A 19,329-nucleotide genomic window follows, 5' to 3' on the forward strand; every position below is an offset into this window, starting at 1 on the left:
AACAACACTCATGTGGAATGATACTATCATAATGATATCAACATTTTAAGATGGTATTTTATTACTCTGACATAATCTCAATGTCTAAGGAGTCTTTCCAAGCACCACATCCTACAATTTCTACATAACTTCATATCTTCACCCTCAGAAGCAGTCAGAATAGATAAAATATATTTTGTTCACAACCATCTCAATATTCTCTTTAATGCCAGTGCAAAATCATTCCTTACAAATATTTTATTACCTCTATAAGGAAACCTGCTTGTGCTGATCAATTACAAGATATCTTTCATTAAAAACCATGATTGTTATTTATAATTTTACTTCTAGTATCATTTTGCTGAGACCCTAGACAGTGGACCAACCCAAGGCTAGCAAGGTCCCTTCAGTTAGAATCTTGCTCTGCCCTTCCTGGAAACTGCGCTTTTATTTTTCAGATGAGATTGGACACATTCAGGGTGGATGGCTGTAGACACTTCTTTTTAACTAGCTATTGAAAACAGCAAATGACAATTTCTAAGTTCCAGAAAAAAAGAACATAATCAATGCTTCATACATCTTAGAAATTTTTGAATTACTATTTCTTACCACTGACTTTTGCAAAAGAAAAATCAAAGAAAGTAAGAAAGAAAAGCAATTGACATAGATGAGTTTTAAGATATGGAATCTTTTCCTATTATACCTCCAAATCTTTCCCATTTTCTTTTGTCCTAATTAACTGTTTAAGACCTATGGGTTTTATCTTCGTTTAGCATTAAGGGCCTGCTTATTGGATTTTTCCCTTGCTGGGCGGACAAGATCATTTTGAGTCTATTCATCTTCCAGCTCAGCTTTGCTAGTGATCACATGTGAGAGGTGTTTCAGAGACTCTCTCTTATTTAGCATGCTTTCAAGATGCAAAGGCCAGCAAAGGAAATCCTGGGTGCTGGTTATGAGCAGTGACTTGGGGATACTGGAGACCGAAACAGTGTCAAGTGCAGGCATGACAATATAAATGACTGGAATACAGCTGCTTGGTCTGTGCTCAGAATCCAACCTGTCTAGCTGGTCTGAACATAACTTAGCAGGGACAAGGCCTCACCCTGGGTCACCAGCTTAGGACAGGGCTCCTTCCAGGTCAGACATAATAGTTGGTAAGTCTCATCTGCTTCTTTCTGTCTAGCTTTTCAAAACAAGCATTTGCTCTAATTCCAGATAAATTCACCTGGGTGATTTTAGATAAATACTAAGCTGCCTCATTTCCTCTCCTCTTGTGGTTTGAAGCTGTTAGTGTCTATATTTAATTGCCCTATTTGTGCTATTTATTTTAATAGTTCCTGGCAATCACATGGTTGGAACATGTTCCAAGTTGTAACCTCTATAAAAGTTCTAGAATACTTTCTTCAACTCTTGGGGGAAAAAAATGAAAAAAAAAAATCTGCTATAGGCTGGTTTTCAACTCATTTAACCTTTCTGTATTACCAGCCATTTTTCCCACTTAACATTTCTTGCTTGGAGTGTTAACATTTTAAGGGCTGAGTCTACTGAGCTGTAACTCTACCTATGGGCAGAAAGAATTGACCTTCAGAGTTCTCCCATTGCCTATGGCTGGTTAACTCAGTGGGGGGCATGTGCTAATGAGGCAAGTGTTGCAGGTTTCCTGGCCTGCATGGAGATTGGCTGTGCTGAGGGCCATAACCTCCATGCACAGCTTAACCCCTGCCAGATCTCCTTTATGCATGCTGCTGCCAACAAGAGACATCGAGAAAATGGGAAGTAATTTGTGTCAATGCATCTCCACTTCTGTAATAAAAAAATATATATATATACAAAACCATTTCACAGACCATGTTTTACTGACAGTGGGTCAGTGACTTCTTGCTATACATGAAGGCCACTGCACACACACTCAATTCCTTGATGAAAATAAAGCATTCAGTGTTGAGCTCTTTAAATCACTTAAGGGAAAATATAAAAACATGAATTATTAACAAATATCTCACTAGTGAAACAGAGTATAAGGAACATTTGGTGCTATTTTCTGACATGGTGAGTGGAGCATTAGTATCAGAGTAGAAAGGCAGTCTGACTAGATCTCTCCTGAGATCTCACTGTTGATAGCATTTCCAAATATCAAGATGGTTTGCTGACTTCATATCATGTGATGGCACAGAGAGCTAAGCCTGGACGTCTTAGAGGGTGTGGGCAATGGGTGGTGGGGTTAGACTACTGAGTCATGTTCAAAGTCTATGCTTAGCTCTTTTCCCTAGCCAATATCTAATGAAGACCAAAATTAAAGGAAATAAGCTGCAAAGTCAGTATGCTTTCGGTTTTTTTTATTCCTACTAACTTATTTCTATGAATTGCTACGAACTGACAGCTCTAACTTGTCTCAAACACAATGAAAAATATGTATATTAGCCACTATATATTATACACAGTAATTCAGTGTGACTTTTGACGCACAAGCAGACTGACAGAATGAAGCTGAACAAAGAGGACAATAATTTTGGTAATATGAAAACATTTCTGGCCACTTGAATTTACTGATTAATTAATTTTTCATGCATATGTATGGCATGTATGCATGTGTGTATATATATTTGTTATGTGTGTGGAGGTCAGAGCTGAAGATTATGTATCTACCTCAATGAATCTCAATTTGCTTTTTGAGACAGGGTCTCTCACTGAACCCAGAGTTTACCAATTCAGCTAGACAAGCTTGCCAGCAAGCCCTGGAATCCTCCAATCTCCACCTTTCCAACTCTCGGATTACAGGCAGGTATTACCTTGCCTGGCTATTTTAAAAATATTTATTAGAAAAAGAAACAGGCAAATATACATAGAGAAGATGGGCATACCAGGACCACCAGCCACTGTAAATGAATTCCAGATGCATGTGCCATCTTGTGTGCCTGGCTTATGTGGGTGAGTACTGGGGAATCAAACCTGGGTTCTTAGGCTTTCCAGGCAAGTGCCTTAACAACTAAGCAATCTCTCCAGCCCTGACTAGCTTTTTTACATGGATGCAGGGAATTCTTATTTAAGTCCTTCTGTTTCCATGGGAAATACTTTATCAACTGAGCCATCTCATTGGCCCCACGGAATGACATGTGTGCATGTGTAGTGTGTGTGGAAAATGCAAATGCATGTGTTAATGTGCATGTCTATTCAGGAGTCAGAGGAGAAGGTTGGGTTCCTTCTCCAACACTCCTCTGCATGTCTTCTTGAGATGGAGTCATTCTCTAAACCTGGGGAGGACCCCCAGTGATTCTCTGGGTTCTGTTTACCATAAGACTCTGCTTAAAGGAAGGCATGGCCATACCCAGTTGCTTATGTGGGTTCTGGGGACCAAAGTCAGATGGTCTCAGACCCTTGTGCTAGTGCTGCAAATACTTTTATCTACTCAGCCCCCGTGAATGACTGGGAGTCATCTGACAGCACAGAAACTACTTGACAGTGACCTTGAGAGCTCATCTCATGGTGACCTCATGATAACATCCCTCTTCTGATGATTTAGGCATCAGATCTTTTTCCTTTTCAATCTAATAGTAGATATTTTTTTTCCTCTCCCTCTTTCTCTCTGTGTGTGTGTGTGTGTTAAGTAGATCCAAAAAAAGCATTTATCCTCTCATTTTTGACTCTGTGGTCCTGGATAAATGTTGTCTACCAGCATCAATATGTGACTCTTGGAGGCAATTTCTAACACAGTTCATATTCATGCAAAGAGTTTCATAGATAGAGGCTTTATGATTTGAGTCCTACTGTTTACTATTTTTATGACAGGCTGCATTGACTTGCATTTATAACCACATCAAGGCAAGTATGTACCTGTAATGTTGACCCACGTTAATGTCTTTTCCTTTCCTGGCAGTGGGGAGAGCACAGAACTGACTCTCCGCTAACTTCTTGACCTATAATTTATTCAGTAGAAATTGCTCCATCCTGAGAATGTGTTCTGCTAGGAGGAGTTTTCAGTATAGTGATTATTAGACACCTATTCAGTGAGAAGTGCTGTGCCAAATGGTTGTAGAACAGAAAGGTCAAAGAGCCGCAACAGTATTTTTCTTTGTAGGAAGTATGGAAATCACTGAAGTAAATGCATTCTCTAAAGAGAAACATAAATGTTTCTGAGACTACTAAAGTGAAGGTCCTAGGACAGGCCATAGGGGACAAAATGCAAATTATATTTTATGGGAAGCAACCAATAATTCTCTATTTTCTTTCTGGTTGGCTTCCACTTGGTAGATTTCCTGTGGATTCTATGCTATTTTCCATAACTATACTAAAGTGGGTCATTGTATTTGCCAGCTTGTTGAGTATATTTGCATGGGAATTCAAAGGTAGATTAGGCTAATGATTTGACATAAAGAGATGGAGAAGGACAATATTTAATATGTGTAGATGAAGATTTGATCAATTTTGTTGTTCATGATCAGAAAAGAACAAAGGTAGCTCTAAGAAAGAGTTCAAGGGGCTGGAGGGATGGCATAGTGGTTAAGGCATTTGCCTGTAAAGCCAAAGGACACAGGTTTGATTTCCCAGGAGCTGTGTAAGCCAGATGCACAAGGGGGCACACCCATCTGGAGTTCGTTTGCAGTGGCTGGAGGCCCTGGCACACCCATTCTCTCTCCCTCCCTCTTTCTCTGTCGAATAAACAAATAAATAAAAATAAAATATTAAAAAAATAGAAAAAAGAAAGGCTTCCAGGGTAGACAAGGATGCAATGGCAAAGCATGAGGATGACAGCATAGGAGAGGTGGTGGATCCCTGTCTAGAGGTGTGATGATAGCTACAACTCATGTGTGAACTGGACTCTTCCTGTCTGTCCATCTTTCTCTTTCATTATCCTCTCTGTAACCCCAGTTCATTCGACTTTTTAATATATCCTATGCTCTTGATTGCCATGTTTATAGAAAAAAGTGCATAATATTCCTTCATAGAGACTGCTCTACATCATATTCCCTATGGGGTAAGCCTTTCTCTTCCTATAAATGTAGGTACAAATGAAATTGCCCCCAAAAGGCCTTATATGATCATTGCTCTTCCCAAGTAGATTGAGCCTATATATTTTCATTCTCAAGCCACTTTAGAAGTAAGTCACAATTATTAGTAAATCTTTTTTCATTTATTTTGTTCCTGGAGTTTGTTTGCAGCAGCTAGAGGCCCTGGTACACCCATTCTCTCTGTGTGCCTTACTTCTTTCTATGTCTCTCTGCCTACAGACAACTAAAAAGAAAAAAAAAAAAAATTAAAAAAAATTAGGGCTGGGTGTGGTGGTGCACACCTTTAATCACAGCACTCTGGAGGCAGAGGTATGAGGATCACTGTGAGTTCGAGGCCACACTGAGACTACATAGTGAATTCCAGGTCAGCCTAGGCTAAGGCGAGACTCTACCTCAAAAAACCAACCCCTCCTAAAAAAAATCAGGAAAAGCAAAGAAAATTTTTATTTTCATGTATTTATTTGAAGGTGGAGAGAGATAGAGAGAAGAGAGGCAGGGAATGGGTGCCTCCAGTGTATTCTCTCCAGGGCCTGTAGCCACTGCAAATGAGATCCAGACACCTTTGCCATCTTGTGCATGTGGGTCCTGGGGAATTGAACCTGGATTCTTAGGTGTTCAGATAAGGTTCTTAACCAGTAAAACATCTCTTCATCTCTGGTCCTTTAATAGAAAAAAACAATGATTTAATTTGACAGAGAGATAAAGGTCCTGTGAACTTTGAAACTTCTTCAAAGAGCATCCAGGCAGGAGCCCCTTTATTTATCTTTAAATTTGTTACTTCAGAGTTGTTTTTCCTAAAACTGATGCCAACACCCTGAAGTTAGACTTGGACAGTCACTGGAACTCTTTTCTTTTCCCTCCCAATGTGCTCACATTGAATAAATCCCTATTTCCTGCTCTTTACTATTTCTTACCTGTTTAATTGCCATATTAAGAATAGATGGAAAGATGCCTCACCAATGTCCAAGGACCCAGGCTTAACTCCCCAGGACTCACATAAGCCAGATGCACAAGGAGGTGCCTGCATCTGCAGTTTGTTTGCAGTAGTTGGAGGCCCTGTTGGGCCCATTCTCACTCTCTCTCTTTCTGTCTCAAATAAATAAAAAATAAATAAATAAATAAAAAGAATAGATAGTTGAATCTAAATTGTTGGGGCAGCTTGAGCCTAGGCTTTGATGCTAACAAACCCAGAAACATGGATGCCCAAGCATGGGCTTTAACTTTAGTTTGAAAGAACAATCAAGGCCAAGCATGGTGGCACACACTTCTAATTCCACCATTCAAGAAGCTGATGTAGGACTACTGCTGTGTATTGCTGTGAGTTCAAGGCTGGCATGAGACTACACAGTAAATTCCAGGTCAGCGTGGGTTAGAGTGAGACCCCACAACAAAAAAAAAAAAAAAAAGAAAGAAAGAAAAAAGGAAAGAAAATAGCCAGGCATGGTGGTGTACACCTTTAATCTCAGCATTCAGAAGGTAGTTAGAAGGATCACTGTGAGTTTGAGGCCAGCCTGAGACTATATAGTGAATTCCAGGTCAGTTGGGCTAGAGTGGCACCTTACCTCAAAATAAAAAGCAAACAGCAGAAAGGAAGGTATAGCCAAGGAACAGGCCTCCTCTTCCATAAACATAGCCTTTAAACACAGAGAACCTTTGCCTTTTACCAGTATTTGTGCCCCTTCCTTGCAGAATGCATTTGGAGTATAAGAACTGCTTTTAGAAAAGAACAGACAAGAAAGGCTATTATCAAATGATAACTCAGGCTGGAAAGTGAATGGGTCTTTAGTCAGAATGGAGACTGCAGAGAAGAACATCACTATAAATGTTTTGCTATGTAATATCATGACAACGAGGGCCCAAAGGAGAAGATTCCATATGGGAATGGAAAGACAAGGAGAAATATAGAAATTACTTAGAAGCTGGAAGTGTATTTACTTATAGAGGAAATATTGACAATTACTTTTCTACATCTGGCATTGCTCTGAGTAGGTACTGTAAGCATGAACAACATGTATGGAGGGTCCTGCCCTCAAGAAAATTACACCCTCATGAGTAAAAAGAATCAGCAAATAAAAAAGTCATTTTTGAGCAGAAAGCACAGCTCAGTGGTAGTGTATGTGCCTTGTACACACAAGACCCTACCTTATATCATCAGCTCTGAAAACAAAACAAAATAAAACAAAAAACTAATTTCAGAAAGTCATCGCAATGAACTGAATGTGTCTCTTCCAAAATACAGATGTTGATGATGTGATGATATTATGAGGTGGTGCTTTTGGGAGATAAATGGGGCATGGCTCCTACCTTATAAAAAAAGGAATAAGATTCTTATAAAAGATATCGCAGGCAGTGTTTGGCTGCATTTCTTTTTTTGCTTCTGCAATGCGAGGCCATGACTTCCTTCCCCTCGGCAGGATGTGATAACAAAGTGCCACCGTGGAAGTAAAATTAGTACTCGTCCCATCCCTATTTTGTTGTGGCAACTCAAATAAGGTGACTCAAGCATATAGTAATTTATAGGAACACAGTGATTGAGCCAGGGAAAACAGAGTGCAGGAGGGAAGAAGAGAAAGGGAAGAAAACTTTAGGTTGAATAGTCCATATAATAGGCTGATAATTTGTCTCCCTAAAAATAAATGGGAAGAGAAAGCACGTATCCCTTGATTAAAAGACAGTCTAAACAAGTTCTTTTTTTTTTTTTTAAAGAAAGATAATAAAGCTGGTAGAGAGGTCTTGAGTAGAGGGCTAGATGGGGTAGGAGAGGAGAGAATTCATACATTATGAAAATGACACACAGGGTTCATGGTAAGGTCTTGATCCAATAATGGTTAAATAATAAGCATTAAAAACAAACCTATCATTGGATGGTAAAATTAAAAACAAAAATTAAGGGAATGGTTTTAATTGCTATAGCCAGAGTGTCAGTAAATTGAATTACAGAAACCCTATGGCTTGGTGGATTGCACAATAAGAAGCTCAGAATCACAAAGCCATCCTTGGTTTCTGGCTTGTGTTATTTAGGATGCCAATGCAGTTGACTCCTACATAATAAATAGCTATGTTAGAAAGAAAGTGAACTAAATTTTGTTCAACTTGAGTATTAAGAATCTATAGTATATCCAAGTGTAAAGGCCTTAGAGACCACTTTAACATAAGTAAAAATTACACAAGATAAAATAAATAAATGAATGAATAAATAAATATTTACATCTGGGGAAAAATAGAAATACCAATAACTGGATTGACTAGGTGAAGTAAAGTTTAAACATTGGAAGTGATAAGGAAGAGCAAGAAATGAGTTTAGGGCCAGGCATGGTGGCATATGATCACCATGAGTTCAAAGCCATCCTAAGTCTCCATAGTGAATTCCAGGTCAGCAAGGACTAGAGTGAAACCCTACCTTGAAGAAAACAAAAGAAGAAGAGGAGGAGGAAGAAGGAGAAAGAAAGAAGGAAAAAGAAATGAGTTGAGGAAGGAGTAAAAAAAAGCAGGAGTGTCAGGTGATAGACTAAAATAAATTTTCTAAGAAGATGCTCCACTAATGAGACTAATTGAGAGACACACAGATGGCCAGTATGTTAGGTGCACACAAAAGATAGCTCAAGATATAGTGAAGTTAGGGATGGAGAGATGGCTTAGCATTTGAAGCATTTGCCTCTACAAAGCCAAAGGACCTCGGTTGTATTCCCCAGGGCTCATGTAAGCCAGAGTCACAAGGTGGTGCATGTGTCTGGAGCTGGTTTGTATTGGCTGGAGGCCCCAGCACACCCATTTTCTCTCTCTCTGCCTTTTTCTATCTTTCATAAATAAACAAATAAGTAAATAAAACATTGTTTAAAAAAGATAAAGTGAAGTAGAACTTATTGAAAAAATCTTCGGTGTAATTGGCTGTCAACATTTCACTATGCAATATATAAAATCCATGAACATATCCACAATACTGATTAAGGCATAGATAGCAGAATCCCTGTTATCTGTGACACTACTTCTTAGGTAGTCTCCTATTCAAGAAAGTATATAGAAAAGAAATTGAGTCCAAACAATATTACTGTATAAAAATTGTGAGATTGTTCTAATGTGTTTAGTTCTTAATTAAGCAATCTCTTAAGAGTGGCTTGAACTTGAAATAAATATGAATAATGATGAAATATGAATCATAATAAAATCATTGGGGCAAAGAGTCATAATGTGGATTTGATCATTTTTAAATCAAGGATATCTATGAAAGCAGCAAATCCTCTGGTCTTGGGAAACTAGAACCATTTCACACTCAGGAAGGGAGCAGATTACAATCCAGGATGTCTCTAGCAGCTGTCAGGGATAAAGATATATGACTGATGATTCAGAGAAAGAAAGTAAGGCACTGGCAAACTAGAAGATGAAAGTCCTGGGCTCATCTTAAGGAGTGGGGTACACAGCTCCCTGGTGGACCTGCAGCAAGCAGTGTTTCCGGGCCTGAGAGCTATGGACACAAAACTCAGACAACAAGGCCAGGCTGTCCTAACTCAACCACTGCAATCAAACAGTCCTGGAAAACTGAGAGAAGCCCGTTGAAACACACTTATGCACACTTGTTTAGAGAGAAACAAGTCATTTTTTTTTCTTGGTCTTCTTTTAGTAACACCCTCTTAGAAGCATTAACTCCTGTTGAAAGCTGCAGAATGATGTTGCCCAGGAACCACTGGCTTTGTCTCTTCCTAAGCTATGTGCTCTGACACAAAGTAAGACAGCCTGACCTGTGGAGCTTCTGAACAGCTCCCACAGGCAACCTGAGATGGTGCCACCAGTCTTTGAAGGCTAAGTTTAGGTCAAAGTCTCTGAGAAGAAGTGGCAAGGTGAGTCTGCTTTGAGATTCTCTAGATGGGGTGAGGCAAAATAAAAAAAGAGGCCATGCAATCCTTAGTGCTTTGGGGCATAAGCTTGGTACTGCTTTGTAATCCCCATTAAAAAATGAAAGGTGATGGCTGGAGAGATGGCTTAGCAGTTAATGCTCATGCCTGTGAAGCCTAAGGATCCAGGTTCAATTGTCCACGTCCGACATAAGCCAGATACACATGGTGGCACATGTATCTGCAGTTCATTTGCAGTGGCTAGAAGCCTTGGCATACCCATTATCTCTCTCTCTCTCTCTCTCTCTCTCTCTCTCTCTCTCTCTCTCTATCTCTCTTCCCCTCCCTCTCTGTCTCAAATAAATAAGTAAAATATATCTTTTTTTTTTTAAAAAAAGGTAAAAAAGTGACACTAATATGGCTGTTTTATATGATTAATCTCTTGTAGGTATGTGACAGAGAGATCAGTGTGATAAACATATAAGTTGTCTTGATGGCCCCTGAAGGCCACCCTGGTGAGAGAAGCAGGAATGCACAGGCTTACCCCTGAGAGATTTCAGGCAGCAGGGTCTGGCATACACGCCTCAATAATGGGAAATTCTTACAGGACTTCAAGATTTCCTTTTCTAGGCTTAATTACTGTGCACTAACCCCAAACCTCAACATAAAATATTCATATGTAACTTTACCTAGAAATATGTCCATTAAAGAGCAAGTCTTGGACTGGAGAGATAGCTTAGCTATTAATGCAGTTGCTTGCAAAGCCAAAGGACTCGGTATAATTCCTGAGGGCCCACATAAGCCAAATGCACAAGGTGGTACATGATTCTGAAGTTCATTTGTAGTGGCTTAAGATCTGGCTCTCCTTCCTTCTCTCCCCCACTGTCTTAAATAAGTAAATGGATAAATAAATACAATATTTTTTTTTTTTAAAGAGCAAGTCTGATGGGTGTGGTGATACATGTGTTTAATCCCAGCACTCAGAAGGCAGAGATAGGAGGATTGCAATAAGTCTGAAACCACCCTAAGAAAGCATAGTGAATTCCAGGTCAGCCTGTGCTAGAGTAAGAACCTAGTTTAGTCTGACTAGTGGCTTTATAAAAAGTAATTAGAACACACATAGACATGAGTGCAGAGAGAAAAAAAGCTAACATGAAAAGATGCTCAAAGAATGTTATGATCTGAAGCCAAAGCAATATGGAAAACCAAATCTGCTAGGAACTTGATCCTCTATTTTTCTAGCCTCCTAAACTCATTGACAGTACTTAGTGTTTGGTATTTGTTATGTCAGCTGTATGAAACCAAAACAACCTTTAATAATATTTTTAGAAGCAAAGAAAGCTTTGATAAATGGAATTCAATTAAAAAAATCATCTGAATATTTCCCTAATGAAAATCTCAATATTTCCTTGACTCTGAGGGAAAAGGGGGAGAATCTGAAAGAGGAAAATTACCTATTGAAGTTTTATTTTTTTAAATACGACCCAAAGCCATAAAGTGAATGAAATCACATAGTTTTCAATAAAGTAGATGGGATTGTAGATCATTATATGTGATGGTTCCTCTCTGGTCAACTTGACAGGAGTTAGAATCACCATGGAAACAAGTCAATGGAAATATCCCTGAAGGATTTTCTAGATTAAATTAACTGAAGTATGAGAATCCACCCTAACTGTGAAAAGCACCCTTCCATGGACTGACATCTGGCCTAAGCACCAGTATCCTTTGCTTTCTGCTTCCTAATTGCCGATTCACTATGATCAGCTTCTCCGGGCTCCTTGTATCATGCCTTCCCTGCCTCGATGCACTTATAACCTCAAACTGAAAACAGAAAATTATAGTATTAAAATTATTATAAATATTAGGTTATATTTAGTCAAGCAAATTAGAATATCTCTATAGTTTAGCCTTATAATTATGTGACAGAATTATAGTATCATGTTCCTATTTGCTTCCAGTTATCATCCCACTCGTTTGTATATGAGAGATAAAAATGGCACAGAAAAGATAGGGAAAAATAATATGCCAGGGGTCCTCACCAGATGAAAATCTATTGATTGCCATGATTGTTCATCAGTGTTTTAAGACAGTGTAACAAAACAGATGAAAAACTTGAGAGAGAATCCAAATGAATTTATTAAAAAGAAGCCATGCCAAACCAGGAGGAAGTCATGTGTTAGCAGGAAGGAACATGCTTTCCTTGGCTGGGAATCCATAGGCAATGTTACATACTCAGTCTTTCCAATCTCACCCTGCTGCATTTTACCTGGGGCTACCAGGTTCCTGCACGTGGTCCATGTAAGTTATGCACACTACTCAGAATCATAAACTTACTGAAAGCATTATGTGATGATGATGATGATAATGATGATTTTAGTAATAATTGTGCAGTTCTGTATGATGGGCAGAACCACACTTGACCAGGGCTGCTTAATTATGCATGCCTCGTGTGTTCTACTTCAACTAAACCTCATGTCAGCACCTCATCAGACAAACACTGAGGGGAGGGGTTCTGGCTTTTTTTTTTTTTTTTTTGCCACGTTCCTTTTCCCAGTGTGAGTACAGTGAATAAACCTCTTTTCTCTGCTTTTCACTGTTAGTTTTCTCTTTAACTAGCACAGTTGGAATGGGTTTCCAGAGGCTAGGCTTTTGTCCTAAATACTCTGGCAATACAAACTCTTCTCTTTGGCTCTCACCCTCCTGTCTTCACAAGCTGCAGTGCCCACCATACACCCTGTTTCTCATAAATCTTGGTCTGCCTCTTCTATGTTCATGCCACGTCTGTGCTTCTGATCATCAGTCTGATTACTGAGTGTTTCTGTGCATTTCTGGTTTAATGAAATGCTTTCTCTAACACTCCCATGGATTCATTACTTACTGCTGTAGGTCCGACCCATATATAACATTAGAATTTCTAGACTTAGACTATAATGCACTACATCGCTCTTTCTCATAACTACAATGTAGCCTCATCTATATTATTTTTTCAGTAATATTTGAAGTAGCTTGGGAGCAAGGCCCACTTTTGAGTTTTATGTTATGAATTAAAAGATGAGAAATCAAACATTATGGTGTCCCTTCTTTGTAGTAAGCACAGATGACTATGCATTTAACCTATATTTATTGTGAGTGTCACAACAGCTCTGAAAAATAAAGGCAGCCCAGCTGAATTATTCAGATTGTAGGTAACTTATATCCATTCATTTATTTGCTAAAATTTATTTTAAATCCATAAATCAAACCTCGGTGTTGTTATAATCAATAACAAAAAGACATTTACAGAGTTATGGACAATTTTGTTTGTATATACATGTCCATAGGTGAAGCCTAACCTGATCTTGCTCTGTTGGCTTTTTGCTGCAGCCCTCATTGTGTAAAAAAGTGTATGAAACAACGTCTTTTAGCAGGAAGGTACGACAAACATTATTCTAATTATTTAATGAAAATGTTGTGGCTAGATTCTCAAAGAAACCCAGTGGTATATATTCCATGGGAGCAATAATTTAGCATTCCTTTGGTGCATGTGATGGTTTTATAGAACTTCACTACTAACTAAACATAGTAACTATATTATTTCTTAGTTTTCTTTCCTTTAATGAACATTTTTTTGTTTATTTTTATTTACTTATTTGAAAGTGACAGACAGAGAAAGAGGTAGGTAGAGAGAGAGAGAATGGGCATGCCAGGGCCTCCAGCCACTGAAAATGAACTCCAGATGCATGCGCCCCCTTGTGCATCTGGCTAACGTGGGTCCTGGGGAATCGAGCCTCGAATCGAGGTCCTTAGGCTTCACAGGCAAGTACTTAACTGCTAAGCCATCTCTCCAGCCCTTTCTTAGTTTTCTTTCAAGAGACAAAAGTAAATGTACTGAGATTTCAAGATTGTCACTGGACAAACCAGAACTTAAATTTACATACATCTATTTCAACTTTGAGGTTTCATATTTCCTCCTGTGAGTACTGGATGCTCAGTTTTCTAATAATAGATTGAGATATACTGTAACTTTTTTCAAATTAATTTTAAAAATAGGTAAAGGAGGGGCTAGAGAAATGGCTCAGTTGTTAAGGCCCTTGCCTGCAAAGCCTAACAACCTGAGTTTGATTCCCCAGTAACCATGTAAAACCAGAAGTATAAAAAGTGGCACACACATCTGCAGTCCATTTGCAGCAGCTAGCTAGAGACCCTGGCATGCACATTCTCTGTAGCTGGGCGTGGTGACATGCATCTTTTATTCCAGAACTTGGGAGGCAGAGGTAGGATCACCCTGAGTTCAAGGTCATGCTGGGACTACATAGTGAATTCCAAGTCAGTCTGGGCTAGAGTGAGATACTACCTTGAAACAAACAAATGAAAATAAAACAAAACAAAAAAAGTAAGGGAACAAATTTATGTCTGTCCCTCTGTTTCTCTAAATTGTAAGTTTAAAGCCATTAATTATTATTATTACTTGTGAAACCATGTTAATTTCCCAAATATTATCATATAACCTTTATTCATTTGTTTTTCCAATAAATATTTGAGTGTCTACTTTGCCTCAAGTTCCAGGCAAAGCCCTAGAGACTTGATCATCTCTCAAAATGCTTACTATTGAGGGCTTCACTAAAAATACTAATTGCTATGTCAGTGTGAGTGCTATAGAAAAGATGGTAAAATATTTCAGAAGTGTGAGTAGTAAAATTTCCAAATCTGCCTAGAAGTTAGTGAAAAGACTTTTGAAAAAAAATTGAGCTAAACCTTGATAGAACATAAATTAGATTAGAAAATAGAAAAATAGTTCATATAAATAACTTGTATGAGTTCTGGTAGCCATGGCAAAGTCAAACAGCTTAGAGAAAGATATACCTGAGGAGTAGAAAAAAAGAAAAAAAAAAAAACTTTTGGAAGACCATTCATCTGTTCTAGACATAAAATTAACTATGGGTTACCATTCTGAGACATACAACCAGAATATTTTCCCCAATTTTAATATCTCATAAACTAAAATAGCGCTTAAGTTGAAAAGGAGTTTAGCATTATGGAACAGTTACAGAGAGTAGGTCTTTGTTTTTCTCTCTTATCCAGAAAAATGAAGGTGTTTATAATAGCTGGTACCATCTAACCAGGACAAAGCACAGGTTAAGGAATAAGAATTTAAGAGGACCTTCCTGTCACAAGGCAGCTCCTAGCCAGGCCAGGGTACACCTGGTGCACGTTACATTAAATCCAGCCAGAAAGCTGATGACATTGATAATTTCATAAAATATTCGCATTATTTTGTTTGCTACCCTTTTTGGTTCTAGTTCAAGTTTTTTGTTTTGCAGTCATCTTCCTTCCTTCCTCCCTTCCTTCCTCCCTTCCTTCCTTCCTCCTTCCCTCCTTCCCTCCCTCCCTCCCTCCCTCCCTCCTTCTCTCCCTTCTCTCTCTCTTTCTTTCTTTCTTGTTTTCTGTTTCTTCCTTTCTTTCTTTCTTAAGGTAGGGTCTTTCTCTAGCTCAGGCTGACCTGAAATTCACTATGTAGTCTCAGGGTGGACTTGAACTCACTGTGATCCTCCTATCTCTGCTTACTGTGTACTGGGATTAAAGATGTATGCCACCATTTTTTAATACACTTATTTATCTACTCGGAGACAGACAGAAACAGAGAGAGAGAGAGAAAAAGAGGGAGAGGATGAATGAATAAATGTGGGCGCATCAGGGCGTCTTGCCACTGCAAGCATACTCCAGAAGCATGTGCTACTTTATGCATCTGGCTTATTTGGGTACTAGGGAATTGAACACAAACTGTAAGGCCTTGCAAGCAAGCACCTTAACCACTGAGCCATCTCTCCAGCCTGTGTGTCAAGTATTTGACATAAAAAAAAAGTTAAAAAAAGATCACATATATTTCAAAGATGGGAATTCATATGCAAACTGCTAAGCCACCACTCCACCCCCTCAATGTAATTTTATTTAATCTTCTTTGTTCGTCATATCCCAAATGAGAAGAGGGGAAACAATGGAAACAGCCTAGTGGCAACTAATTCAATATGAGTTTTGATGTTAGTGAATTCACCATACATTTATCCTCAGGATTCTATGTTAAATCTAACTTCAGGTGATGGGCTGGATCTTTGCTAGATTCCAATACGGAATGAGGATAATTTCTACTTTTTAAAAGACTTCCATTGAGTGCCATAAAAGTACAATGTGATGCAGGAGAGAGCGTGCTATGGTGCTCTGAGGCTCACAGACCTGAGAGTAACTTGGAGAAGGGTAAAACAGACTGAGCCAGGCAGAAAGCACAGAGTTTGGGAAGCAGGAAGTGGTAAACTTGGCTCCAGTGATCCAAGGAGAGGAACAGTCCTCTGAGCAGACACTGGGGAGAGGAGATGTGTCAAGCAGACAGCTGCCGAGATAAAGATGTCGGGCTGTCAGTCAGAGGCTGACGCAGCATGAAAGTAGAGCTGTCCCAGGACATCAGGACACTGTGTGTTCACTGATAAGATGTAGATAAAGGGGGAGATGCTGTAGAAATAACTACAGTTAGGGCTGGAGAGATGGTACAGCAGTTAAGGTGCTTGCCTGGGAAGCTTAAGGATCCTATGGCACGACGGGGCTATTAAATGTAAGAATAAAAGATCCACCAAAATTCAAGGATACCACCTTGAATTTGCTATACCGCTTTTGAACTGAAGGCCCAAATCATATGACATACATTGAGTCACTCCAGGAGGTGTAACATGTGCAGTTTATGGCTGGGCCACTAAGGTGCAGAATGATGACAGGGACTGAGGTCATTTCCATCTCAAGGGGGAGATTCTGTAAGCAGGCTTCCTCTCTCTATCTCTGCTTCTTCACGATAGCTATACCAGCTTCTGGGGCCAAACACTGGCTGCAAACACACTGGCTTTCCTTCATAGAATTGTCTCCTGTACCTGGACACCATCAGATGCAGGGATATAGCTTGCCCTCTTAAATGTGTCTGTCACATTTCTGAGAATTTCCACGGACACCAGAAGATCTCCCGCATAAAAATTTTTCCTCTGGGTTAAATCCAGCAGTGTCTTGGTGACCTGGGACATTCCGTCACCAGCCAGCATCCGCTGCCCCTTGGCGAGGTGCTCTTTAATCTGTAATGGTCAAAAGAACAGAATAAACATCAGAATCTTCACTACTAACTTTCTACATATCTTCTTCAAATACCTGCACTGTAATTTGCTTAATAAACTTTAAAATAGCTTTGTAATACTTGGGAGGATTTTAAAGGAGTAAACTATCTGTATCCCTCATTCTCCTGGATTAAATCATCATGCAAAAACCAGTGCCCAAACTGATGTGTACCTTTTGATGGACTTGACATCTTCATCAGGAATATATAATTCAATGCAGTGGGATGAAATGTACATTTAATTATGTTTTTAATTGCAGCAAAATTATAAAAAATCTTTTTGCATATAGTAACATGGGAAATTATTCAGAATTATGATCAGAAATGACACTATGAACACTTTATAAATTCTCACCATCAAATTTAATAAATTTGCTTTATTTGGCATCAAAGTGCAGGGGGCTTGGGAAGATGACTCAGTGGGTAAAACTGCTTTCTGAATAAGCATGAGGACCTGAGTTCAATACTCAGACCTCATATAGAAAGGCAAGCATGAAGCCAGATGTGGTGATGCACTACTTTAATCCCAGCACTAGGGAGGGAGAGGTAGGATCACTGTGAGTTCAAGGCCAGCCTGAGACTACATAGTAAATTCAAGGTAATAACCTGGAATAGAGAGGGACCTTACTTCAAAGAAAGAAAGAAAGAAAAAAAGAAAGAAAGAAAGAAAGAAAGAAAGAAAGAAAGAAAGAAAGAAAGAAAGGAAAATAAAAGAAAAGAAAAGAAAGCCAAGTACAGCCACCCTGTAGCCCTAGCACTGAGGGGGTAGAGACTGGAGGATCATTGGGGCATGCTGATCATCCAGCCTAGCTGAAAACAGTAAGCTCCAGGTTCAGTGAGAGACCCTGTCTTAAGGAAATAAGGTAAAATATTGATAGAAGAAGATGCCTGACCTCCTTCTATGGCTTTCTCATATGTGCTACTTGGCATGCTCAGTTGCACACACATGTACAACTCACATGCTACTCTGTAGTCCCAGGGTGGCCTCCAACTCACAGTGATCCTCCTACCTCTGCCTCTCTAGTGCTGAGATTAAAGGTGTGCACCACCACACCAGTGTAATTTAACTCAATTTTAATTTTAAGAAATAACAACAGAATAAAACCTGAAAACTGTAGGCTACCAGCAGGACAAAGAACTGTTAAGATGTAAAACTTAATTTGGTGATCTGGGGCTGAGGAGATCGCTCAGTGATTAAAGTCATTTGCTTAAATTAGTCTGATGGCAGAGAAATGGCTGCCAGATTTCATGTTTGCTTACTCTGCAAAGGAAGGAAAGCATCCTTTACCAAGAGAGAATGGGAAGGTGAGATAAGGTAGCAGAAACAAGGATCCACTATCTTGATTAAATAAAAGTTTAACCTTCATCCTCACATCACTAAATTCTTAATGAAATTAGCTTAAAACAATAACTAGGAAGTCATAAGAAAAATATTGGAGAGGGACTTCCGGTTAAGATGGCGGCGTAGGTACCACGCCAAAGCAGCCTAGGGGGAAAAAAGACCAAAAAAACTCAGCAAAATACACACTTTTACTAAAAAGTGAGGTGTATAGGAAATTGAGGGGGCAGCGGAGAAGTAGAAGAGTTATAGAGCATCCAGAGCCTGCACAGGCGGGAAAAGCGGCTCCAGCAGCTTGGCCAACCGCCGCAGCCGCGGCGCAGCAGAAAGCTGCCAGACTCTCGGCTCGAGCCGCAGGAAAAGCCAGGTGCGGGATTTTCCCCTCACACCGCGCTCTCCGCAACTCGGGAAACATGAGGGGAGAGCGGCAGCGAGCAGTGGAGGAGCAGACCGCGAGGTAGAAGAACACGTGGAGCAGCAAGAGATCCAGAGCAGCCGCGGCTCCCTCCCCTCCCCCAACGCCTGAACCCAGCTCCAGCGAACACAGCAACGGCCCGGGACCCGGCCACGCCAACTTGGGCTGATAGCGGGACCCAAGCAGGAGCAGAGTTCGGCAACAACTTCAGCGGCTCCAGCACCGGTACCAGCGGCCCCAGCAGCAGCGGACCCAGGAGCGGCAGCGGCGGCAGATCCCGCTGCAGCGGCTTCGGGGGGAGCAGCGGCGGTGGACACAGCAGCGGCAGCTTCAGCAGCGGTGGTGGCTCCGGTGGTGGCAGCTACGGCAGCAGCAGAGGCAGCAGCAGCAGCTCGGTTTGCCCCATAGGAAAAGCAAGTGCCCAGCTCCAGAAATCAGAACAGCAGCCCGACGACCCAGGCAGCAACTTGACTGAGACCAAAATCACCCAAGGTAACTGGGATTGCACCAGGGAAGGGTCTCACTTGGTCACAAGCTGACTTGGATCCCTCAACAGACCAGAAATCTAAACCTCTTTGTTGATAGAAGATCTGGTCATTATAATAACTACTCTTGCATACATACTCGGGGCTGTT

The 19,329-nt window shown here is 40.0% G+C and overlaps 1 protein-coding gene across 3 annotated transcripts in view; it reads right to left on the bottom strand.

Moving 5' to 3' along the window:
• Adgrb3 (adhesion G protein-coupled receptor B3) overlaps window positions 1–19,329 on the bottom strand; it is a 772,147-nt gene that overhangs the window by 414,581 nt on the left and 338,237 nt on the right. For 2 of the 3 annotated variants that reach the window (XM_045156936.1, XM_004653066.3), the window contains exon 10: window positions 16,708–16,902. The exons of the other annotated variant lie outside the window; for it this stretch is intronic. In XM_045156936.1, coding sequence (XP_045012871.1) covers window positions 16,708–16,902 — 195 coding nt within the window. The remainder of the gene's footprint in view (window positions 1–16,707; window positions 16,903–19,329) is intronic. 3 annotated transcript variants of the gene reach the window in all.

Source organism: Jaculus jaculus, chromosome 8 (assembly GCF_020740685.1).
Source record: "Jaculus jaculus isolate mJacJac1 chromosome 8, mJacJac1.mat.Y.cur, whole genome shotgun sequence".
In the NCBI taxonomy this organism is placed as follows: Eukaryota; Metazoa; Chordata; class Mammalia; order Rodentia; family Dipodidae; genus Jaculus; species Jaculus jaculus.